This window comes from Sorex fumeus, unplaced genomic scaffold (assembly GCF_029834395.1).
Source record: "Sorex fumeus unplaced genomic scaffold, SorFum_2.1 ptg000122l, whole genome shotgun sequence".
Classification (NCBI taxonomy): Eukaryota; Metazoa; Chordata; class Mammalia; order Eulipotyphla; family Soricidae; genus Sorex; species Sorex fumeus.
The window spans coordinates 21206083-21231274 of NW_026606179.1; the positions used below are offsets into that span (position 1 = coordinate 21206083).

Below are 25192 nucleotides of genomic sequence, written 5' to 3' on the forward strand. Positions count from 1 at the left end.
TCTTGGCCCCAGGTGCCACAGTGTGACCCCTCTCAGATGCAGCCCTGTTACCCTAGAAACGCTCCCAAGGCCCTAGTTGGATTATGTGGTTGGAAAATGTAGTTCCACATTCAGTTTGAAAAAACAGCCTCTCCCCTGGCTGCCCCCAGCACCGTACAAACAGAACGACCACTTTTCCAAACATTGACAGACTTTATTGTGGGGGGGTTTCCCACCTGGGATCCCACCCTCTTAAATAAAAAAGTGCATAGAAAAGAAGGGATTTAGAAACCTTTGTACAGTATCTACATCTTGGGCCCCCAGAGTAGGTAGAGGGCGATTGCTGGGTGGACTGGAGGGTTGGGAGCAGCGTCAAAGAGAGGCCGCCACCAGTACGCCCACATCCACCCTGGACACGAGTGGGGTGAGATGCTCTGGAAGGAACAAGGGAACCCCTGTGCTAGGGGCAAGATGGCAGCAGGGATTCTGGGGTGTGCCCTGGCGGCAAACCACGGCTTCAGTTCAGGAAGCGACGACAGCGCTTGGCGCCACAGTTGCAGGGCAGCTTGTTGCTGGCATCCTCGATGGGGAACTTGTAGTCATAGGTGAGCTCCTCCCCACGCAGGATGCGACGCAGGGCGAAGATGACAATGTGCTTCTGGCCCTCCACGTGGATGACCCGAGAAAAGCAGTTGGGCTCACACGAGTGGTTGATGAAGCGGGCGGCATTGCCATGCATTGTGGCATCTACCACATCAAAGTCATCCATACGGAACATATAGCACCCAATTCCCTGTGGGGACAGGGCAGGATTAGGCACTGTGCCCCAGGAGGGCCCTGCTTCCACCTCATCCCATGGCACAACATCCTACCTTCCCGTCATAGAACTTCTCCCGTTTGTCAGTCAGCACAGAGCGAATGACAATACCAGAGTATTCAATGACCATCTCGCCCGCGTCGATGTTGCGCTTGCAGAACAGGCCCCGCCCATGGATGGCAGATCTGTAGGGTAGGATGGGCAAAAGGGTGCTCAGGGATAGGGGGACAAAGCCAAAAGAGCTCCCAAATAGGGTAACTATCCCTCCACCTAAGGGGTGTCCTCCCCCACAGGCCCCACTAACCTGTAGACACCAACGGCCTCTTTGGATGTCTTCTTGAGGTGACGAAAGCGCATGGCCATGGGCAGCTCCAGGCTGGTGGCACGTCTGATGGGGGACCGCAGTGTCACAGGCTCAGCAGGAGTGAGCTCCATGCCTAGTCCCACTCTAGGACCCTTCCAGCAGACCAGCCCGGGACCCTGACCAGCTGCCCTTTGTACCTGGTTGACCTGAGCTGCACCTCATCTTCTTCTTCATCACAGGCGGCTCCCTCAGGTAGTACTCGGTGCTGAGAGGCCAGAAAATTGAACATGTCGAATGTGCACTTCCTGCGAGGAAGGAAGGAAATGAAGAGGGTCAGAGCTATATCTGCTGAGATGCTGCTGCCCCGATAAGCTTTAGGGTCTGGGCCAGCAGCCTGCTGTGGGGAAGGAAGAGTCAAGGCACTGCAGTGAATGCGGTGAACGTTCCTCTCATTCAAGACTCAAAGCTGGGGATTTTTCTTTTAGGTGGGGGTTGGGGTGGCACACCCAATAGCGCTCAAGTTAGCACTCAGGGGTCATTCCTGGCAGGCTTGAGGGAACATATGGGGTACAGGAGATTGAACCTGTGTTATCCATAGGCAAGGTAAGCTCCCTACACACTGTTCTATTGCTCTAGCCCAGTCCGGGATTATAGATAATTCAAGTAACTCTTGGGCTAGTGTCTTCTCCTCAGGCTTCAGTTTCCAATCTAATAGCTAACTCTCACCCTTAAAAACTCCCACTGGGCTCCCTAGGCATCACCCCAAAATATCTCACCGGAGATAGACCTCAGCACGGGCTGCCCCATGGGGATTCAGGGGTGGTTCCTCCTGGCCCTCTCCCTGCTGGTGGTAGCGGAACTTATAGTGCTGGCAGCGCTGAGCCCCGGGCAGCTGCTCTGCCAGGAAGATGACAGCATCGTGGTGGATGCCCAGGAGCCTTGCCCCACTCATTCCTGGAGAGAGTGACAGGTTAGGACACACACCAGTCATGCTCAAGTCCCAGCTTGAGCCCCCTGCGGGACACTTACCACTAAAGGAGAGGTGTCTGAGGCGGGCATGCCCTCGAGCCTCCTGCACTTTCTCAATCAGAGTCCTCCACGCCCCTGGGGAGGGTCCGGGAAATCAGACTACTGTTCTCTGGACACCTTCCCACCCATTGGTGTTCTCCACACTCACCCTCCAAGCTCTCCGCCTCCACACTGAATCCATCCTCACTGCTGATCTCGAAACGCAGGTGTGGGCCAGCCCGTTTGGGGGCCTGGTTTTCTTTGTCTTCTGGAGATTGAGGCTCTTCCTCAGAGCTCGAAGCTTCACCTGGTCCCGGAAATCAGGTCAAAGCAGGTGAGGAATGTCCTTTTCTGGCTCAAACGCCCCTTTTGGGGCACATGCACAGGCACTGAGTCTCATGACCTGCTTATTTGCATAAATTCTTCCCCCTACTGCCCACCCCCCCCAAAGGCTTATGGTCCCTTCTCTGCAGAAATGGCTAGGTGAGCAGTTGCATGTCATGTTATGGTTCTGCAGGACACACTGAATTCATTCAAAACCAACTGACCATAAATACCCATCTAGCCCTCATTCTTCTTTTACATAAGATATAAGAAACTGGAGAGCTTTATTTTGCTATTTTGTGTTTTTGTTTTCAGCCATGCTAGGAGGTGCTCAGGGGCTACTCGTAAATCAGTCAGTGCTCCAGGGTCACTCCTGGCTTAGAGACTATGCAGTGCCAGGCACCAAAGCCAAAGTTCCTGCATGCCAAACATGTGCTCCAGTCCACTGAGCCGCCTCCTTGGCCCCACACATGTACTTCTCACAGGCAGCAGTTTCTGTAACATTTCTACACATATAAGCCCAGACTTCCAGAATCAAGTATACAGACACGATAAGATGTTTAATGGATTTCTCAGTATCTAAAGATCTTAAAGAGGGACATGAGAGGAAAAGGGCTTCATGGAGAACTCTGCAGCCGGAACAATCAGAAAGATAATTCTGCCACTACCGACTGGTAAGGGTAAGAGAAGGCAAAGTTTGGTGTGAGTGGCATGACTCTCTAAGGCATATTTGGTTGGTAGAGATGGGGAGAAGGCAGCAGGGCACAGGAACCTGGCCAGCAATTTGAGGGCTATCAGAACAGAAACGGGGTTTAAAGCCTAGAAGCAAGATGAAGCTCTGAGAGTGAGAAGAGAGAAAGACGACGAGGGCAGGGTCCTGAGGTAGGTCAGACTGGACAGGTTGGAACAATGAGAACAACCAGATAAGTGAGAACAGGGCAGGGTTCTGGGACCCAGGGAAGAGGGGTTACGAGGAAGGTGGAAAAGCACATCTAAAGTCGCTGCTGGCACCAAAAGTCTGGCCGCACGCTCGCAGTGCGCTGAGGGAAGTGTCTGAGTGGATCCTCCTTTGGGAGACTGGACGGCCACTCCCCCATGTCGACAAACCCAACTCTTTGTGGGTGACCAGCATCATCTTTAGGCCTCGGTCTCCATCTGGGTCCACCTGACTTCTACTTTTTCTCAGCCTTCTCATCACTCTGGTCTATATCTGTACCTAGCACACTTCTCTCAGTCCTTACTCTAAGTTGCAGTAGTCTCCCTGATCTGTGTGTCTGCTCAGGGCTGTCACACTCGTCTGTCACACTCACTGCCACACTCCTGCCATCTGATCCCCATACCCTTAAGCACTCCTGCTCTACCTCACTCCATTTCCACACTCTGCAGCTGAGCAGTGCCGAAAAATTCAAACATCTGGACAAGAAATTCCTCAAGAGATTGTTTTATTCTTTTCGAGGGGGGGGGTCACACCTGGCGGTGCTCAGGGCTTACTCCTGGCTCTGGGCTCAGGATCACTTTTGGCTGGCTCTGGGGACCATATGGGATGCCGGGGATCAAAGCAGGTCTGCTGCATGTGCGGCAAGTGTCCTACCCGTTGTACTATCACTTGACCCAAATAATCAAGAGATTCTGAGCCTTGAGATGCTTGACTATTGGCTTGTTTAAATGCAACCCACTGCCCTCATGACCAAAGTTTTACTTTCCTTGGGGTGCACACCAAGGGCCCCATCATGTGTACCCATGTCCTGCACTTAAACCTACCCCACCGCCCCGCCTCCTCTCAGATCTCCTATTCACACCCAATGGCCATGCCTCCTCCCACTCTTTTTCCAATCTCTTTGTCCTCATATGTGGCTTTGCTGTCTCAGCCTTCATACAAAACATTTCTAAGCTGCTGCTACATCTCCTCCGCCCAGATGCTTAGCTGAGCTTTTGGCAAGGTGCCTGGGTATTGCAGTTCTGGCCTCTGACACATATTCCCTACCCTGTGCCACCTGCCCATTCTGCACATCAACTCTGGGCCTCCAGAGGCTAGGGGCCACTGCACCTGCTCACTACTCTCTTCCCTAGTCCTCTGGCACCCCACTCTGATCTTCTTACCATGCCCGCCTATTCCTGAGTCCTAGGAGAGTTCCACTGTCTCTGGAGAAGTTCCAGAGCTTCATCTTCAGCTGCTGAGGCACTGAGCCTCTGACCTGGCACATCCCAGGCTGAGGCCTGCCCTGGCCCACTGAACAGACAGACCACTTTCAGAGGCCTTCTTGCATAAGCGCAGATTCTGTCTATGAGTTTTTGCGAGGGATGGAGGGTGCCCAAGGATGTCTCTATGACTTGAGCACTCAACTTCAGGATCGGGGGCCAGGGGTGGCACACGACTCCAACGAACAGTACCCAGAAGGTGTTTTCGAAACGGTCCAATTCTGTCAGGGAGGAAGTGGCTCCTTACCTGAGTAGTGGTGCCACTGGGACTCGAGCAGCAAGTCCGGGAGGCCATCTGAGACAATGGAAGGCCCACCTTCTGTAAGTGGCAGCAGAGGGGAGTGGTCCTGGAGGGGCCTGTGAGAAGAGGCCTGTCAGAAGGGGGAGAGCCGAGGTCCCAGACGCTCCAGGAAAAGAAGGTTGATTGTTCACCTTGGGCTTTCCTCCCCACTGGGCTCCCCAGGCTCCTCCAGGTCTAGAATTCCATGCACTGTAGGTGTTTTCATACGAACTCGGCTAAACCTGAGGTGGGTGGGTGGAGCCCTATGAAGGTGAGTTCCCTCCTCTTGCCCATCCTCTGCCCAGCCTGCAGGCTCAGCAAACCAACCTACCTGCTGCTAAGCCCTGGATCTTGGGGGGTATCCTCCAAGAACTCCCCATCTTCCTCCAGTCGGGGGGTCTTGTTTGGAGGCGGCGCTGGTGGGGAACGGCCAGAAAAGGTAGACACCCTCTTGACGCGGATGGCCTGACGGGGAGGGCTGGGGGGCCCACTGCTCAATACCAGTGTCAGCGGAGAGGGTGGGGGCGGTGGGGCAGGGCGGACCACCCCTACCCCTACAACAGGCAATACACCCAGCAGGGGTCCTGGGGGCAGAGTCCAGGAAGTGGGGGCAGTAGGAGGGGTGGGAGGAGGCAGAGGGGGTGGCTTCACTGGAGGAGAGACGGGCTCACCCTCCCCAGCCATTTTCACAAACACTTGCCCCAGCTTATTCACAAGGATAATTTTAGATGCGGCAGGTTTGGGGGGCTCAGGTGTGGGGCCCAGGCTCAATACGCGAACTCCTGGGGCTCCTGGGAGCCAGGCAAATGTCCGGGTGGGATCCGCTGGGCTAGGGGACAGCCCCTGGGGGGCCTGGCTACCGTTGGCCATGGGAGGTGCTGGGGGGAGTGGTTCCTCTCTGGGCCCAGCACCCCCTTCTCCAGGACCCCCTAGGTTCTTCAACACAAAATCCACTATTTCTGATGGCAAGTCCTCAGGAGGTCGGGCCCTGTCGCCCGAGGCCCCAATGACCCCGGCCCGGCCTACTGCTGGCCCTGAAGGAGGTGTCCCCTGGCCCCGAGGCTGCTGGACCGCCTCAGCTTCACTGTCTGTGCCATCATCCACTCCGTCCAGCTGTTCAATGCGGGGTGCTCCAGGGAGGGGGCCCGGGGCCAGGGCTGGGCCAGATACCACAGTCACAGGGAAGTGGACATAGCGGGGAGTGGAGCTGGCCTCTTCCTCTGAGCTGTCTCCTGTGCCCCCATGACTGCTCCCCACTGCCCCTGCAGCCACAATCTCTTCCTGGAAGGGCTCAGTCCCCAGCAGGCTGGCTGCAAAGTCCAGGTCAGCAGCACTCAGTCCTGACACCACCTCCATGTCCTCAAAGTCTGGGCCCAGGTCTTCAGGGGGTGGAGGAGATGGGGCTGGGCCCGGGGGAGCCAGCTCCCCTGAGGTAGGTGTGAGGGCTCTAACTGAGGTAGGAGGGGGCACCCTGAGCTGAGGGGAGGTTCTGAGTGGTGGGGAGGCCCGCCGGGATGGTGGCAGCCTGGGAGCGAGGGGGCTAGGACGACGAGAGCGTCTGGGAGGAGCTGGGAAGTCCGGGTCTCCCACTGTTGGGATGTGGTGGGTCAGAGAAGATGGACTTCCTGTGGGTGAAAGGGGAGTGTCAGCCAGTGCTGCTGCCTCACGGCGCACTGCCCTGCCCACACTCGCCCAGATACTCACCAGGGGAGGGCAGGGGTCCAAAGGAGACGCCCCCCAAGGGCCTCCGGGATGGTGAGTAGTTGGGCACTTTGATTCGAGCTCCCGAGAAGGAGCGGGGGACTAGAGGAGGGGCACTGCCTGGATCTGGCCGAAGTGGGGGGTCCAGGTTCTGAGTGGGTGAGTGGTGCTCAGGAGCTCCTCCAGTGATAAGGACATCTGTATCCGGTGGGGGGTCCACATGATCTGGGGTCTCTAAAGAGGCATCAGGACCGCATCAGGGATGGAAAGGGCTGTCTGTCAAAGTTTCCCAACCAATGCTCGATTATGCTGCCTCCACCTGGGCCCCATCTCTAGTCACTACCGGGTCAGTTCCCAGCCACTGCCCAGGCCCACCTTCTTCTGTGGCTTCTCACCACCTCTGCACACCCCTGCAGGCCACTCCCTTTGTGCTCTGTGCACCTCCATCTCACTCTTCCTCAGTAGCCCACGTGCCACAGGGGCACTGCCCTCTCCAGCACCCTCCTTGCTCTGCATCTCTTGGCCACATCCAATGCAGCAGCCACCACACCCTGGCTCTGCCCAGCCGAGGTAAGCTCGTCTCTGCCTTCTGCTCCTAGTCCTCCCAGTTCCCAGCCACAGGGCAAATGCACCCTCTGCTCCTTCCCATTTCGTGTAATGCTCCACCTAGAACCAACCCCTTCCTACAAGCAGAACCCAAATCTCTTCCATCCCCATGCAAGCTTCAAGCCCCTGGTCCCCACTGGGTCATCCAAGGTTTGGCTGCATCTCTTGGTGGCAGAATAGCCGTCAGGTGGGAGCCAAGCTGACCACGCTCACAGCCTGGGTTCACAGGTGACAGGCGGAGAGCGAGTGCCCACGGAAGCCTCAGGACCACAGGACTTCCACTTCCTCAGAGGGCTGTGGAGCACTGCTCGAGCACAGAGCCCAAGTCAAGAGGCCACAAATGCTCTCAGAGTCTGTCCAGAGGTTGCCACTCCACAATAAGCAGGTACCGTGGTGCTCTCCCCTCACCTCCCATGAAACGAGGGGCACAGCCCCTGGCACATAATGCAAAGCCTGGAAATTACCCATTGTGATTCACCACAAAGGAAAGACCAGCAAGTACCTTGGAGATTTCTAGGGGAGAGGGGAGGAGGAGATGGGTGATTCATTTCAGGGTGACACTATACCTGAGGAAGGGGAGGGGCTGTGCACAATCGTCTGGTTCTCCTCTGCCGCCTCCAGGTGAACCGGCTCTTCCCTGGGCCCCCAAGGCCGATACTCTAGGATCCGGCACCGATACCAGCAGCGCCGCCGAGCATCCACAGTGCTCCAGTACAAGCGGGAGCACCTGCCAGGTGAGAAGAGTCTGAGGTCAGGACGCCCTGAGGGAATGGATTCAGTTCTGGAGGTGCTAACCCCACCAAGTCCCCAGGCGAGCTCACTGGTAGCCAATGGGGAAGAGCCGTCCCTCGCAGTCCGAGAGGTCCGACAGAGTACCCAAGGAATCGATCCGGATGGAGCCTAGGGTACAGAGGGAGGTGCGGTCAGGACAGACCAGCAGCATCACAGAGATAGAGGTGGGGGGCACGCAGCTTACCAATGAGCACATTGATGGCATCAGGCTCAAGCCCCGTCAAAAACTTGCGCTTGAAGTTGATGCCCTCAAAGTCCACGTAGACTCGGCGGAGAACATCAAACCCATCAGGGGTCACGATCTCCTGGGAGGTGGGTGGCGAATGGGGTTGCTGGATTGGTGGGTGGTGAGGGGGATGCGAGGGAAGGTTCTGGAGGCAGGGACTGGACAGTCGGGGGCTTGGCTAAAGGACACTGGGAGAACAAGGAGGAAACACTGAGAGGCAGCAGGGACCAGGCCTGAGGGGCCATGGGGGTCGGGGTGGGGGTCCCTGAGTGGGCAGAAAGTGAGAGAGCAAGGAGGTGCTGTCTCCCTCACGGGGCAGGCCCACCTTGCCGTCCAGCAGGTCTGTGTGTTTCTGGCAGAAAACTTTCTTGTCATCCTGGAAGATGCAGTAGCTGGCCCGGGCACACATAAAGTGGAAGTTGCTGAGGCAGGATGACAGGCAGCAGCCCACCGTGGCTCCAGGCTTCAGGCAGAGCTCACAGCGCTAGGGACAGAAGCAGAAGCTAAAGGGGAGCAGCTGTGGCCCAGCATATGCAGTCAAGGCACACGCCAAACAGAGATTCTTCCCCAGCTGCGCCCAAGGCCCAGGTACAGCAAACCTTCACCCAGGTCTCGGGAAGCAGAAAGATAAGACAACTAACCCCAGGCAGCCTCTCCACCCTGACCGCACTGCTCTGACATGAAACCCCTCACAATTCCATTTGCCCCTCCTCTCTACCCTGGGCTGCCATCTCTACCGTCCTAGGTGCGGGCTACTGAGGCCTTCTCCAGCCCCTCCGCTTGGGGCACCAACCCAGACACACCTCACCTCACAGGCACGCGGAAGACCTAATGCCACGCTGGACGGAAAGTGTCTAGCACAGGTTCAGGACAGAAGTCTAACACTTAGTCCCCCGTGCATCAAACTAAAGAACACAAGAAAAAAGCAGCTACTACTCGGCACTCAGGCCTCAGGACAATCAAAAACGGAGGAAAAAAAAAAAAAAAGGAACCCAGGACCAGCATTGAAAGACACAGGGAAGAGCAGGTGAACTGCCTCCTCAGAGGATCCTGCCCTCTCTAGGCCCTCGCCCTCACCATCTGCCTCCCTCGAGCCACAGCAGCGTGCACATTCTTGAGGGAGCCGTCGTTTTCTTCAAACACCTCAGCTGACCAAATGGCGCAGTTGACATGTGTCCACTCGTTCTGCCCGATATACAGGAGCCGTCCTGCCTCCTGAGGACAGGAGTCGGAGTGAGACGGGGGTCCCCAGGGACTTGAGGGACTCGGGGTCTCCCATCGCAGCCCTCACCTTAGAGTCCGCATCTCCGTACTTGAGGCAGAGCGCACATTGTCGGGGGTCCTCCGGGTGTGAGAAAGCAGCAGGATCTTTGCCCTGGAAAGCTGAAGGGGTGTGGGAAGGAAGAACTAAGAAGCAGAATCCAGGGCCTGGCCCACTGATGAGGGGGCAATGGCTACTAACCACCACTTACCAGTCGTGGCTGACGGGTCTCCTGGGGGCTGCCCCGATTCTGGGGTCTCTGGTTCCTGCTGTCTCCACTGAGCATAGACATGGTCCAGGGATGGGGGCAAAACGGCATTGGGAAGGACTCCGCTGTGGACAAGCAGGGTCAGCTGCACTGGAGCCCACTCCGGGGTCAGCCTAAACATGCACACACAGCCTCTACCCTCCCCACACGGACAGGTCTGTCTCCCAGTACATGGGCTCCGGTAGAATACGGACCCACGAAACACTGTTCCCCACGCTTGCAATTTTCTTCCTCTAGATTTCTTCTGGCTCCAGCAGGCAGACCAGTCTGTGATCCCATGGGTCCCCGGATTCCCCCAACATGGTCACAAAGCCCAGAGCAGCCGCCCTGCCCTGATCCCCTCATACAAAAGAAAATGGAAGTGAGCGCAAATGCCACAATCTGAGGTTCGGCTGCTCTGAACTAGTCGTCCCAGGTCGACCCCCCTTCTACGTCCTCATCCCTTCCCGGTCCAGTGAGCCCTGGATTCCCAGGTGCCCACACCCTGGCCCTCAGTCCCTGCTACCCAGTCTTGCTCACTTTGGCAGCCGGGTACTCCGTCGCCAGTACTTGGGGTCGTGGGCGTCGAACCAGCCGAACGCAGACTCTAGCAGCTGAGAAGTAGGTTAACAAGATGAGGCCTGACCGCCCCAGGAGCTCTGACAGGGGCCACCCTCCAGGCATCCCCAAAGTGCACACCTTCAGTAGGAGCCCCTTCGTCTGGCCTCCTGCCCGGCGCTCTGGGGTCTCTCCTTCCTCTGAGTGCCTCATCAGAATGCCCACCACGTCCTCCATGAAGCTGTGCTGTAAGGGGGCCTGTCAGGATGGGCGCCCTCATCCCCACCCAGCCTCTCCCCCTGGCTCCCACCTTTCTGCCCGAAGACCCACTCACCACGGATTTGTAGTGGCCTTCCTCGAAGCGCTGACTCACAGCTTGCAGGTCACAGGGCCCTGGATGCAGCTGCTTTCCATCCTGCACACACTGCAAGGCAGGGCAGTCAGCAGAGCTAGAGCAGGGCCACGGCCGACCCTGCCCTCCACCCCTCCTCCCCCGCAGCCCCTCAGACCTGAGAGCACAGCAGCAGCGGGCCCACCACCTTGGAACTCAGCAGGCCCTGGAGCACCTGGCGCAGGCCGCCCTGCAGGGCCCCACTCAGGGCCTCTCGCCAGCGCGGGTGTGTGGCTCCAGCACACGGTCCGCAGGTATACAGCACCGAGTCTGGCAGCCCCGAAAGGATCTCATAATCTTCATCTACATCGTCCCGGGTGAAGGAAATAAGGGCATGGGAGAACGTGAGGGCTCTCTGAACAGCCCCTCCGCTGCAAGGGTCACTTAGTCCCCAGGGCCTCTGGAGGTCTGGGTAATTCAGGCAGCACCCCAGGCACTCGGCCCACACACCTGAGAGCCCTTCGCATTTCGCATGCACCCAGTGGTCACATTGCGCGCACTGCATCATCTTGCTCTCGTAGTCGTTGTCTTCATAGCAGCGGGTGCAGATCGGGCAGTAGTTTCCTGCAGGAAGGGGAAAGAGAGCAAGTCAGAGGGCCTGAGGCCATGGTCCACTTGCTGACCTGTGCACCGAAGCCCATTCTGGGTTCCCCACAGATTCCAGAAAGCCAGTCCAGGGAAAGGCCTCTGCAGCCTCAATGCCTCACCAAGAGGACATGGGCAGCCCAGATCTACAGATCTGCAAACTGCTCAGTGGGGACTGCAGGGTCTAGGAGGTTCTAAGGCTTAGGAACTGCAAGTCCTAGGACTAGGGGTCTGCCAAATTGAGGGGTCCCCCAGCCCACTCACTCCCACTGCCCTTTAGAGACGCTCTCTGCCATGTGCCCTGAATGGCAGGAAAAGGTTCTATGGCTAGAAGACAGTGAAAAGCACTAAGAGAATCAGCCTTACTGCCTGTCTAGGGGCATGGCCCACTGCCCAGTGGCCCCCCAGGACCCAGTGCCCTGCCAGGTCCCCACCTTTCTCAAAGAGCTGGGTGCACCTGGGGCAGAGGCTGTAATCTCCGGACCACTCGACGTCCCAGTTCTTGCCTGGAGTGGCGCCACAGCTCTTACAGCGCACACAGGCTGAGCAGATCTGGAGGGCAAGGTGGTGTTAAGGGACAATCACAGGGGCACACAGAGGGGAGGTAGGCAGGAAACACTCAAGGACACGGAAAAGAGCAAAAGTGCGTAGAAGAGGCAAGGAAAAGGAAGAAAAGGAGAGAAAGAGGAGTCAGGCCAGAGGGGAGGGCTAGAAAAGGGCTGAAGTGGGAATTCTGTTGGAGAAAAGGTGAGTAGAGGGAATAAAGTGGGGGTTCTGAGCCCAGGGCTGTGGAATCCAGGAGCCTCTGAGACCATTTCATATAAATTAAGGTATATTAATACCTTAAATATACCGGGGGGGTGGGTATGAGAGTGGGTGATTAGGTAGGAAGGAACCTGGGAACCTTGGCCGGGGTTGGGGGGGAAAGACACTGATGGTGGGATTGGGGCTAGAACATAGTATGTCTAAAACTTAGCTATAAATAACTTTGTAAATCGTAGTGCTTTAATAAAATGTTTTAAGAATTCTGCACATAAATCTTGTCTGGGTGGAGCTTTTTGTTTATTGAGTTTGGGTCATACCAGGCAATGCTCAGAGCTTATTCCTGACTCAGCACTTAGGAATCACTCCTGGTGATGCCTGGGGGACTATTTGGGGTGCCGGGGATCGACCACAGTTGGCTGTGCGCAAGGCAAGCTCCCTACCCACTATACTATCTCTCTAGCCCTGGGTGAAGTTTTTGCAGACAAAAGTTCCATTTATCAAAATTCTCAAAAGGTCTCCAACCTTCCTCTTGTGAGAGCCCTGGCCTTGAGCTTTTGTGAGAAGCTCCAGCAGGCGGGTGGCTGGGCATTAAGGAGAAAGCCGAAGCAAGGATCTCATCTCTCACCCAGTGGCGTCGTTTGCGGGCAGCCCGGGTTGGGTAGCTGGGCCCCAGGCAGGCAGGGTGGTAAGCATGGCGGCAGCGCTCACACTCCAGGAGGTGCTATTGGATTTGGAGAGAGACAGCAATAGCAGAACCTACTGGCAGAAGAACACCCCTAAACACCCACCCCAAGCTCCTCTGAGCTCCAACCTTGGATCCCCGGCCTTTTCGACCACAGACATGGCAGAACTTGCAGCGGCGGCAGCACCAGGCATCGTGATGTTGGGGCTGGGGTCGCTCTGCTTCCTCCAGGCAAAAAGGGTGGAAAGGGTCACAGCAGACTTGGCAGAATACCAGCTGGGGAACAGTGAACACGAGCACATCATGGTGAGGCCAAGAAACGGAGCAACAAGACCCACTTAAGAGGGTTACAAAAAAATCAGCCAGTAAGAGCCAATGGAAATAGCACAGCGAATAGGGCATTTGCCTTGTACACGGCCGACCCAGGTTCGATTCCCAGCATCCCATATGGTCCCCTGAGCATTGCCAGGAGTAATTCCTGAGTGCTCGATCCAGGGGTAATCTCTGTGCATCACTGGGTGTGAACCAAAAAGAAAAAAAAAAAGCAAGACTTGGGGTCTGTGCAAAGTGTCAGAGATCCCACCTCATGCAGGCCTTTGCTGGCACACAGTAAGCACACCATTGGAGGGCCTCCTGGCACGGAAGTAAGGACACTCAGGCCACCCATCAACCACACGTTCTCTAGGTCACAATCCTCCTGCGGGAAGAGACCACAGATCAGAGAGCAGGCAGGAATACAGGACGTTGTTAAAGCCCTGGCTCCGTGCACATTCTCTCCAAGTTTCTCTTACAGCACTTAGAAATCTTGTTACTTGGTACTCTACCTTAAAATCCACACGGACCCGATGCACACCATCAGGAGACTTCTGTTTCCCCGTCCAACCATTAGGAAAAGCAGCAAAGGGGCCCGGGGCCAGAGCATCCTAGGAAGAACGAAGGTGATCAGAAGGCCGCCAATCCCATCGTTGACAGGTCTCTCTTCACTGCCCTCTCTCTCCACCTGCCCAAACCCTGTCTTTTGCTCAGTTCCTCCACAGTTTTCTAGAAGGACAGGCCAGCATCACCCCTCAGGGCTTCACCTGTGTTGACTCACAGAATACAGATTAGTCCATGAGTGACTTCTCAAGAAGCTTCTGGAGGGTGAGCACCAGGTCTCTCTCATAGGGCTTGAGGTTTGGGTGTATGTGTGTGTGTTGGGGGGTGGGGGCAGGGGAGGGCTGTGCTGACCTTGTCCAGGCGTCTTCGGGCCTTCAGCTGTAACACGGGCTGCAAGGTAGGTTTGCGGGGCCGGCTCTGCTCCTCAGGTTCAGGCACTGGAAACTCTAGGCAAGACACATCAGGGTAAGGTTCTCCCTCTTCCCTGACCCTACACAACAACCTCGCATATTACCTGGATCCCCAAGGCTTTCTTCTACTAATCGAGACCCACAGGGATGACTGGAGAAGCTACTGGAAAACTTCACAAACCAGTTCTCCCTGTCTATCTCAAACTACCTCCCTATATTTAGCCACTTTCTCCAACAGACCCATAAAGTCCTGGGTCTTGGAGCCCCAACCTTCCACACAGAAAATCCAGGAGTGACAGAAGCAGCAACAAGTAATTCGCACCACTGTCTCGGGGGGTCCGACGCCGGGGAGCAGGGGGACCCCCAGGATCTGAGTCATCTGAGTCCTCGAAGATATCATAGGAGGGTCGCTGTTTGACACAGCGTCGAGCTGACTTGCGCTGCAGTAGGAGGGAATCCGGCTCCTCGGATCCTGGGGGAGCCGCCACCTCCTCCCGGGGGCCCCCAGCTCCCGCCCCACGGCGTAGGCCTGGAGGACCAGGAGAGGCCTCAGGAGATTCATCAGAATCCCAGGGCAGCAGTGTCTTCACCATGGTCCGGCCTGCGGGAACAAGGGATTTAGTAAGGTTTGAACTCAACCAGGGCCAAGGACACTGGGATGGAGGAAAGTCAGAAAGTGGGGCAGAAGAGAAATAAAAACACATGATAGCCAAGACAACACAGGCAGTCTGCAAAGGAACAAGGAGGAAAGTAAAGAAAATGAGGGCTTCCTCCACTCCAAGAACCTAAAACAGACTTTTACCTTTTTTAGCCAGCCGTTCCATCTTTCGGGCCTCTATCTTGTCGCACTTCCGGTATCTGGGGAGGGGAGCAGCAGGTCACCAGGGTAGGGGACTGTGGTCTGGGGGAAGAGAGGAAGCTCTCCACCACGATGCCAATCCCTCTGCTCTGGTGGGGCAGGAGGCTGGGGTGACCGACAACCATAGTGAGAATGGAGGCTGCACCCCAGCTACTCACACGCAGCACTGCTTCTTGGTGTTAGGACCCCCAAATTTGGGTTTATCCAGGCAGTTGACACAGGACCCGCAATCCTGCACGCGCAGGCAGCCCCGACAGTGGCCGCACCGTGCCATCCGCATCTTCTTGCCGTGGTGGGAAGGCAGTGAGCGTCGAGGCGTATGAGCCAGGGTGGCTGCAGACCCCGCAGGCTCAGACTCTGCCCCAGGCCCTGCCAACTCCACCTTTTCCCGCTGGGACCGCGAGGGGACGCTCTCGGTCTCGGAAGCTGACGAAGTATCTAGAGCAGCAGAGAGGAGGTTGTGAAGTAGCCACTCGGCCACTAAGCAGTGTAACTCATTTTTTTTGGTCTGTTTTCAAGCCACACGTGGCGAGGCTTAAAGGCAACTCCTGGTTCTGTACTCAGGAATCACTCCTGATGAAGCTTGGGGAACCAGGAATTAAACCCAGGTGGGCGATTTGCAAGGGAAACGCCCTCCCAATGTACTAGCTCTCCAGTCCCCATACCGCATTTTCTTATTCTCCCCTAAATCCCTTTCCCACACTACACAGAACAGATGCCCCCAGACCTGTTTCTCTAAGGCCTGACACACTAGCTCATTTCTACTGAGCCCCAAGCACCCAACTAATCTCTCACTCTCCTAAGCTCCTGGTGTATTTCCTCACCTCCAAATTTCAGAGCCATCAAATATCCCCACAAATATATCCGCCCCTACCCTCAGTGGCGAGGTCCTGCCGATCCCGGAGAGGGAGAGCACTGAGGCGGGGAACATCTTCGGGCACCATAGCCCGGGCCTGACCCAGTGCCACAGCAGCATGACGACACACGTGCTTGATGCGAGGGCCTTGCACAGGGGACTCAGGGCCCTGGGAAAGAGAGAGGAGGGGTACTTGCAGGGACCTGGCCCTGGGCTCCTGCAGCCAGCTGCCTCCAAAGGGAACCCTTCCTCCCACTCCGTACCGATGGTCTCTCTCTCTTAGCTTCCAGAGCGTCATCTTCACACCTGACAGAACCTCGGTCTGGCATCTGCTTGACAGTCCCCATGCCCTCCTCCATCTGCCCACCAGGGCTTGGCTGGAGAGGGAAGAAACAGGGTCAGAGGCCAGAAAGGACAGAAAGGAAGGAGCAGGGAACCAGCATGGGGACGGGATGGGTCAAGAGAAAGATAGGCTCTGAGAGTGCCTTAGGATGCTGGAGGGTACTGAGGAGGACGATGGTGGGGCGGGTGTGTGTGTGTGTGTGTGCAGAGAATCTCGGCGAGATGACTGGGTGCAGGTGCACAACCAAACCCCCACACTCACCGGCATCAAAGCTGCCACTCGCTGCTGCTGCTGCTGCTGGTCGATCTTGAACAGCTGCACCTTGGCTCTCTTGAGAAGGCTGAACATTTTCTCCTCTACACCAGACAGTGGTACAGAACTCTGGTTTGCAATCCGGGCCTTTTCCAGAGGGGCTGGCGGCTGTGGTAGCAGCGATGGTAACTGCAGCTGGACCTGTGGCTGCTGTGGTGGCAGTGCCTGAGGCAGCAGCTGCGTTTGCAAGGCTTGGAGGGGCTGCTGTAGCTGAGCCTGCTGCCCATTGCTCAGGGCGGGAGCCCCAGGAGGGGGCACCTCGGCCTTAGCAGGAGTGGCGACCACGGGGGCAAATCGAGGCAGGCTGAGGTGGTTGGTGCGGCCCACTGCCCGTGGCTCAGGCTCGGCTGGAGAGTCATCGGCGGGAGGAGGCTCTGGCTCGGGGGCTTCAGGGGCCCCAAGAGGAGTAGTAAGCACCGATTCGTAGATCTTCAAGTGGGCTTCACTTGGGGTAAACTGAGCAGCCCGAAGGAGCAGGGGCCTCCGGGGTGGAGTGACAGGGGCAGGTGGTGGGGGTGGAGCGGGTGGAGGGGCAGGGGGAGGTGGAGGCAGTTCCCGAGTGAGTGAGGTCCAACGAAAAGTGGGTTCCCTTAGAATAGACCTTCTCTTCTCAGGAAGTGGGACAGGTGTAGATGGGGGGGTTGGGGCACGAGGTGGGGAGGGGGCCGGTGCGGGTTCCTGGGGGGCAAGTGGGGAGAAGGCAACGGGAAGCTTCTGAGTAGGTGAGATCTCCACCTTCAGGGGCTTGGGGGGGTCTTCATCCATAAATCTCCGGGGTGTCTTGATGACACGGGAAGAGCGGGCACTCACCACAGGCATAATAAACTGCCGGATGTTCTTTAGGAAGGTGGTACTTTTGGGGACCACAGTGGGACTCTCTTCCAGAAGGCTGCCTGTGGTGGCGCTGGGGGCTGGAGCAGGAGGAGAGGTGCCCTCCGGGCCTGCCCGAGCAGCTTCCCGCTCCGCCCGCTGGCTGGGAGTCAGGGGAGGCCGGCCCCTCCTCCTGGAGCAAGTGGCTGGGATCATGGGAGAAGGGGGTTCTTCGGGCTCCTCCGGGGCAGGAGGCGGGAGAGGGGACGGTAAGCGTAGGGGGGAAACTGAGGGGGGCGGAGGGCAAAGCGGGGGTGGAGATGTTGAGGGGGGAGGGGGAGAGGGAGGGGAGGGAGGAGGAGGAGGGGGAGGAGGAGGAGGTGGTGGAGGTGGTGGTGGAGGGGCTGGGGGAGTCAGGGGTGGGGCGAGCAGCTTTGCCTCTTCTTTCTCCTCAGCGAGCATTATCTCTTTCTCAGCTATGGCTCTCTCTTCCTTCTCTTCCCCTTCCTCCTTATCTTTCTTTCCTTCTCTCTCCTCCTCGCCCTCCTCTTCTTCCAGGTTCTGCGCCTTCCTCCAGGAGGGATTCTCTCCCTGATCAGATCCAACTCTTCCTGGGGGGGCATCCTGCCAGCTTTCCTCATGGTGCTCTTGACCCTGACCTGATTCAAGTCCCAAGGACAATCGTCCCATCTTCACTTTTTTGGCCTTTGAAACAAACTTGATCACAAGGGGCAGCCCACCTCGGCCTCGACCCCTGCCTCCTCGGCCTCCTCGCCCAGACTGTCCTCCACGCTTGGGGGTCCCAGGGCCTGGGCCTGGGCCCTCCTTGCACTTCCAGCTGCCAGTTCGGTGTTTCACGGGAACCACGGGAGGTGGGGGCTCAGGTTTGGGGATTGTCACAGCTGCTTCTGCCACCACTACTGCTTGTTGCTTCTTCCTGCAAGGGCCTGCAGGCCGTCCTGGAGGCCGTCCCCGAGAACGACGAGGGGTAGAGGGCTCACATGCCCGGTTCCGGGGGGCTGGGGGTGCCTGGGCCCGCCGGAGAAGTTCAGTCAGTGCCTGCACCATCCGTTCTGTGCCCTCCTCACCCCGTTTCCGGGCAGGAGTCTTTGTGGGGGTAGGAGCCACATCTGTTAGACGCGGAGGCTGAAGGGGGGTCGTCTTATGCTTGCGACCCCGACCTCGGGGGGCTCGACCTAAAAGGAAAATAGGTGTGGGGAGATGGGTCAAGCTAGCCCTGTGGGCTGAGGAACGTGCTCCAGGAGGGCAGGGACTACGTCTTACTTATCTCTCTCCCCCACAGCCCAGCCTAGATTGGTCTCGGAACACAGAACACACTCAGTAACTGATGGGAGACTCTAGTGGAACAGGGAGGAGCTGACACAAGAGTGAGAATAACATTCCTGTAAGGCTACAGAGGTAGAGTTTTCCCCGTCACTCACCTCGCTGGGATCGGAGCGCAGAGCGCAGGGAACTGGGGGCCACATCTTCATCTGAATGAAAACCCTGAAACTCCTGATTTAGGGGACCAGGGGTGGAGGGGAGAAACAGCAGTCAGTGCCAAAGCCCTCATTCCACCTCAGACTCAGGTATCGAGGAATATTCCCCGCTTCCCCCTTCACCTAACCTGTCTGCTTACAAAAGCACTAAGACCCCTTCACCGTGAGGGGAGGAGAAAGTCGGGTCTCTCCTGAGGTAGGGGGGCACCGGGGCAAGGGGGCTACTTTCAACTCTCAAGCCTGGAACCGGACCAGCACTGGTGGTTGCTGGCCCAGAAGGGAACACAGCAAGGTCTCCTCAGGTCAGGCGGCCAGACGCTACCCTCAGATTCTCTGCTGCGCCTCCAGGAGAATGCGAGGACCTGTTTCTGCACCCTCCAGCCAGAGGGTCTCCCAGACGGAGGCTGGGAACGGGCCACCCAAGCAGAGCGTGCGCCTCCGCCAATCGGCTCCACTCTGGGGCCCCCGGGGCACGACCGACCGTGCTGCCTGAGGCAGGTCACCCCAACCCTCACTGCCTCTTCGGAGGCTGGGGGAGAAAGCCTGAGCAGCAGTGGACCCGCCGGCGGGCGCCCTCGGCCCCTTTCCCTTCCACCCGGGGGCCCCGGCCTCGGGGCAGCGGCTCCCCGGCTCGCCGGGCGGTGCGGGCGGCAGGGCAGGGCAGGGCGCACGCAGAGCCCCAGCCTGGCTCCACTGACCACGCTGCCGCTGTCAACCACCACCGCGGCTCGGGCAGGCGGCGCCGGCGCCGGGTCGCCCCAACCTCCACTGCCCCGGCGCTGCCAACTTCCAGGACGGGGGAGCCCGGGCACACTTCGGCGGGAGCTGCCCCGGGCCCAGGCGGCCGGCTGCAGCCAGGGCTGCCCCGGCCACTTTCCGAGGCCCCTTCCACCGACAGCTCCGCGCAGCCCCGCTCCGCCCAGGCCTCTTGCCAAGGCCCCTGCTCCGACCCCGGGGACCCCCCATTTCCCCACGCCACCCCCCGGGGACCTCCCCAGCTCCCTGGAAGCCCCTGGCCTCCGCCCCGCCCGGCGCCGGGGACGCCGCCGACTGCCTCACCTCATCGTCGGATTCCCCGTCACTGCTCTCCTCCTCCGGCGCGCTGGCCCGGCTCGGGCCCCAGCCCCGGCCCCGGCCCCGGCCCCGGCCCCGCTGGACGCGCGGGCCGGCCCACAGACGGCGGAGCCGGCGCAGGCCCCGGCGGAGCCCCAGCAAACGGAGCAGGGCCGTGTCCTCCCCCGGCTCGGCTCCGCCCGGCCCCGCCGCGCCGCCGCCCCGCCGCAGAGCTACCCGCACTCGCTCGGCCCCGCTGCCCCGTCCGCCGCGGCCCCCGCCCCCGCCGGAGCCCCGCGGCCGGCCCGGGAAGCGGCCCCGCGCGGAGCCAGGCCCGGGGCAACTGCCGCCGCCCGCCGCCGCCGCCATCTTGGCACCGTGAGAGGGGCCGGGGAGGCGGGGGGAGGGGCGGCCCGTGCGCAAGGCCGGGGGGAGGGGAGCGAGAGCAGGGGCGGGGCGGCTGCGGGGCACGACAACAAGCAGCGCCGCCGCGGGGCCGGCGGGAGCCGGGGGCTGCGCCCGCCGCGCGCGGGGCACCACGGGAGCGGGAGTCCGAGGCCGCGGGGCCGTCACCCCGGGACTGCGCCTCGGGGGCGCAGACCCCGCACCGCGGCCACGGAGCGGCGGAGGCGCAGGGGCCTCCGGGAAATGTAGTCCAGCGCCTGGCTCCTGCCCCCGGGAGCGAGGGCCGCGAGAGCCGGGACTCCGGGGGCCCGGCCGGACCCAGGAAAGCCAACTTCGGGGCCGCCGGGAGGTGTGGTTCTCGCCCCCGACGCCGCCCATTGTTCCTGCCGAGGCCAGTGACCCTCGTGAACTACCGCTCCCAGGGTGCCGTGGGCTCAGGTCCCTGGGAACCCCGGGGACTGGGGAACTGAAGTTGGCGACCGCCGGCGGCGTGGGCTGGGGAAGGGCCGGCGGCAAAGGGGCAGTGGTCTCAATGCGGTGCGCGACCTGCTGGCAGTTCCGCACAGCGTAGAGGGAAGTTGCAGGAGAGGCCCCTGTGCTCCAGGAGGGGAGGCGGGCGGCTGAAAGCCGGGTGGAGTCGGCGGTCCTCTCGAGCCCCAAGTCGGGGCTCAGCGCACCGTTGCCTGCCGTGAGAGGGGCGAGCGACTGGGTTCTCACCACCTCCCCGACCAGGGCAGGCCGCTAAAATTGTCCGGACGCCAAGCCCTCCGGAGTCCGACCGGGAGCCCGGGTAGCGCAGGGGCTGCCGCTCAGAGCCGAGGACGCAGCGCCGCCAGGGGCCGCTGCAGGACCGTGGACCGGCCGGGCCGCGCGCCCGCCTCCCCGCCCCCTCCCTCCCGCACCGACTCAAGTCGGGACTCCGCTTTCGGCTCCTGAAACGAGGCACGAAAAACTTTATTGTGGCGATGCGATCGCCAGACCCTCGCAGTTACCCTCCCACCCCCATCCCCACCCCCATCGTGCAGACTTTCCAGCCCTCGGCCGGCCCTGCCTCCCGCTCGAGGCTCCCTGCGGGGCGTCTGCGGCCCGCGGTCATCTGGGAGAGGACTCGGGGCGGCGCTTCTGGGAGCCGGACGGCTCGGCGGCAGGCGCGCGGCCCGCGCCGCGGACTGTCCTTCCTTTGCAGTCCTACTCTTGGCTGTGGCCCAGGAAGCTCCCGACCGCCCGTCAGGTGGTGGAGGAAGGGGCGCTACTGGGAGAGGGCGAGGCCCTGGCCGGTCTCGAGGAGGAGTAGAGGAAGGTGGAGCGGATGGTCCATCCCGGCGGGAGCTGGCTGGGCGAGTGGCCGCGCATGTGCGCCTGCATGGAGGCCAGGCTGGGGCAACCGGCCTGGCACAGAGGACAGCGGTAGGGTGCAGCCCCGTGCGTCCGCAGGTGCTTGGTCATGGCCGAGAAGTCCCGGGAGCGTTGGGGACAGAGGCTACAGGAAAAAGGCTTCTCTCCTAGCAGCGGCGAGGAGAAAGCCCGGTAAGAAAAGGAAAAAAATGGAAAGGTGGTGTAGGCTGACCTAAGGGTCGGTAGTGCCATGGGCAAGGGGGTTACAGGGGGCCAGGCCTGCAGAGGGGGGCTCACGCTGGCCCACCGAAGTTTGAAAGCAAGCAGACCGTTCAAACTGGGCAGGGCGCCCATACCTGTGTGGACGCGGTAGTGTGTCTCCATCTGATGCTTGAGTGAAAATCGCTTGCCACAGACAGAACAAGAATAGGGCCGAGATGTGGTACGAGGGGGCAAGGGAGGCTGTTGGCGAGACCGGTGGCCTGCTGTGCCCACATGACCCACAGAGGTTGCAAAAGCTTCTGGGAGGATAGAGAAGGCATAGGACGAGGCTGGGAATCCCAGAATCAGGTCACTGGGCACCCAGGCAAGACCTCAGGGATTACTATGGGGCAGGGACCAAACCGCCCTATCCCTACTCACCTCTGTGCCTCTGATCGCACTCATCCATCTCCCCAGGGATGAGCTGGGTGGGGCCCTGGGGGAGGGAACCTGGAGGAAGCAGGGACGAGATGCCTTGCTCAGGCTGGAGTCTTAAGTCCCAGTCCCAGAAAAAAGCACCATATTGTAAGGTCTGTCAGGAGCATAAAAGGCTTACCTGGGGTGGGGCTGGAGGAAGCCAACTGGTTCTGGCCCCAGAACCCTTTGTGGGGATGCTGGGGAGGTGGGATCCTGGGGGTGGAGTGGGAAAGTGTTAACAACCTTGGCAAAATCTAGGGGGTATCAGACCAACCTCTTCCTGAAGACCAACCCCTTCCTGGAGAGGGAGGAGCATGAGTCGCCCCAGAGGCTGGGCTTTGGTTTTCACAGTGAACTGCTTTTTTTTTTTTTGGCTTTTTTGGGGTGGGGGGGTCACACCGGTGATGCTCAGGGTTTACTCCTGGCTTTGCACTCAGGAATCACTCCTAGCGGTGCTCGGGGGACCATATGGGATGCTGGGAATCGAACCTGGGTCGGCCGCGTGCAAGGCAAATATCCTACCCGCTGTATTGCTCCAGCCCCGATATGCTTGTTCTATGTCCAGCTCAGAAAGTGAGTCAGTAAGAAACAGGGTGCCCTGCCACCCATCACCACTGCCTCTTCTGAGCCACTCCCTCCCCAGCCAGAGAGATCTTCACTCACCTCTGGTCCCAAGGCCAGAACTGCCAGGCTCCAGTGATGGGGCTACTATAGGAGAAGGGATTGCCACATCTGGGTGGCAACAGCAGGATGCTCCACAGGGCAGGCTGGCCCTCCCCTAACCACGGGGCTTCCCCTTGCCAGGGTCTAGGGGTGCTAATGGTTTGAACAGAACCTGGTGGGGGCAGGGGGCCAGGGAACTCCCCAAGACTTTCCTCAGAACCTCCCGCATTTTCCCTCCTCCACATGATAGCTTCTGGCTTCCCATCTGCCTCCCTGTGGCCCTCACTCGCCTGCATTGCCCCTGACAGCTCTGGGCTCTCTCCTGCTGGCCTGTGCTCCCGCTGGGTCTCCTGCTCTCTCCCACCAATACCAACAAACTTCGTTGGTCTTGATTTCTCTTTAAGAACCCCTGGCTCTCTCTCAGAATTCTGTGCAAGTTTTTCTGGCTCCCCCTGATATACCTTCATCCCAGGACCCATTTCTTCTCTAGCCTTGTCCCTTCGAGCCCTCCTGCATTCTTCTTCCAGGGACGGAACTTCCAAGACCCTGGCTGCCTCCTCGAGGGGCTCCAGTTCCCCTGGCTGCAGCTCTACACTCTCCCCATAAACAAAGTGGAGCACGTGGGCAAAGGTGGAAGGGCTGATGCCTTTCGCCAGAGCCCAGTGGCCCCTGCGGCCCAGCTGCTGGCTCACACCCGCAAGCACCAGGCTGTGGGCAGGGAACTCTTGGCTCTCCACAGTGATCAGGGCGTCACATAGTGCTGGTCGGAGTCTGGCTGCAAGACGCACTAGCCGGTCAGAGCCATAGGGACTAGACAGTATTATTGGAGGCCAGGGCATCGCTGGGGTAACAGTCTCAGAAGTTTTGAGTAAAAGGCCACAGTGTGGGGTCCATGGTAAAAAGGGCGGGAGGAACAGCAAATTCTCAAGCCTGTGGAGGTGAGGGGAGAGACAATGAGTGGCTGGTTCTGAATCAGGGCTCTGCTGAATGGAATAAATGAACCACAAGAGAGCCTGACTTGGTCCAGAATCATAATATGCCAAGAGTGGGGTGCTGGTGAGAGGAGATTGGAAATCACACCAAATTCAGGATTGAAAGAGAGCAAGGATTAGAGTGAGGTTAAGATTTGTAGAAACAGGACTGCCAGTTGATAGTCTCTGGCTTTTTTAAAAGCATAGCTGATGGTGTTAATTCTCTCCAAGGCCCTCTGAAGGGAAAGACCTCTTAAGTAGGCCTGGCTTTCCTGATAGAAAAATGCAGTCAGCAGAGATGTAGAAAACCCAGCGTCAGGGCATAGTTTAGAAAGCTGTGTCTACCCTCACCCCTCCCAGATACCCACACACCGAACTTATCTCAGAGCTGAGGGTCCTGACAGGCTAAAAGGGCATCAAGATGGGAAGAAGCTATAGCCTCTGTACCAACATCTCCCTGAAGTTGAAGCTTCTAGAAATGTATCCTCAGAGAAGAAACTGGAGACCCCAAAGACGCTCATTCTGTGACTCTGGAGAGCAGGCACAGAAGCCAAGGGTGGAGAGAAGTTTTGAAGAAGGCTTTGGCTCTGGAGAGGAAACCTTAGATAGAGAGGCTGTTTCAAGATCAGGGTAAGTGAATGGCTTAATTTTGCTTTTTAAAAGTCAAAAGAAGTGGAAGGAAAACCGAACAAGGCAGAAGGGTATTACGCATCAAAACCACCATATTGACTTTTAAGAAAGGAACCAGGAGCCCAGAGAGGAGGATACAGGCCTCAATGTCTTATTACTACCTGGACATCTCAGAGATGGAGTCACAGGTGGGCAGGAAGTGGACAGAAAGGGGTACAATGGGACGAAAGTCTCATCTGGGGAGAAGCAACCACTCACCAGTTGTTGCTTCCTCCTGGACACCGCATGCTCTGAACTGCTGTTGGGGTTCCTGGGTGCCCCCCACCCCCGCTGGCCCCGCCCCTAACCTCACTGTCTTCCATTGGATGTCCCAAGTACTAGCCTGCTTCAGCCCCTGATAAGGGTGTGATTTTATAGCGCCGTCTTTGCTTTACTTGTCCAAGAGACCATTCCCTTTACTTCCAGAACCCAGGCATTCCCTTCTATCTCCTGACTCAGTTCATTTGGGAACTTCAAAGAAGTGTAGCTGAGGCAATAGAAACTTTGTAATAATCAGTCCTGCCTTTGAGACTTGTCTCTGCACCACTGAGCTACCTCAGGCAAGTCACCTTTCAGCCCCATTACCTCCTTGTCTTTGGAATAGGGATAACCTCTGCTTACTTCATTTGAAGGTGGGAGTGAATATGAAATAACTTTCATATGAAAGTGGATTGTTCATACATAGCACCAAATAATATTGTTTCCTAGAAGTATCAGGAGAGCTCTAA

General features: G+C 58.5%; 2 protein-coding genes across 2 annotated transcripts; both read right to left on the reverse strand.

The window, feature by feature from the left end:
- Positions 1 to 37: 37 nt before the first annotated feature.
- KMT2B (lysine methyltransferase 2B) lies at positions 38 to 20299 on the reverse strand. The gene is made up of 37 exons (XM_056136575.1): positions 19750 to 20299; positions 18634 to 18706; positions 16331 to 18387; positions 15990 to 16103; positions 15745 to 15895; positions 15029 to 15308; positions 14814 to 14869; positions 14334 to 14612; positions 13953 to 14047; positions 13550 to 13648; positions 13309 to 13422; positions 12855 to 13001; positions 12669 to 12764; positions 11713 to 11830; positions 11144 to 11257; positions 10812 to 10996; positions 10637 to 10726; positions 10444 to 10548; positions 10285 to 10358; positions 9709 to 9830; positions 9528 to 9619; positions 9314 to 9451; positions 8562 to 8720; positions 8195 to 8315; positions 8040 to 8118; positions 7785 to 7945; positions 6616 to 6846; positions 5243 to 6536; positions 5064 to 5153; positions 4879 to 4988; positions 2278 to 2415; positions 2130 to 2204; positions 1877 to 2054; positions 1298 to 1405; positions 1101 to 1184; positions 852 to 981; positions 38 to 772 (listed from the first exon to the last, which is right to left on the reverse strand). The coding sequence occupies exons 1-37, from the start codon at positions 20110 to 20112 to the stop codon at positions 497 to 499; spliced, it is 8196 nt and encodes a 2731-aa protein (XP_055992550.1). The 5' UTR covers positions 20113 to 20299; the 3' UTR covers positions 38 to 496.
- An 895-nt stretch (positions 20300 to 21194) lies between these two features.
- Positions 21195 to 23663, reverse strand: ZBTB32 (zinc finger and BTB domain containing 32). Its single transcript, XM_056136518.1, has 5 exons — positions 22825 to 23663; positions 22301 to 22374; positions 22126 to 22194; positions 21840 to 22004; positions 21195 to 21650 (listed from the first exon to the last, which is right to left on the reverse strand). Exons 1-5 carry the CDS (start codon positions 23661 to 23663, stop codon positions 21376 to 21378), a joined length of 1422 nt encoding a protein of 473 aa, XP_055992493.1. The 3' UTR covers positions 21195 to 21375.
- Positions 23664 to 25192: the final 1529 nt, after the last annotated feature.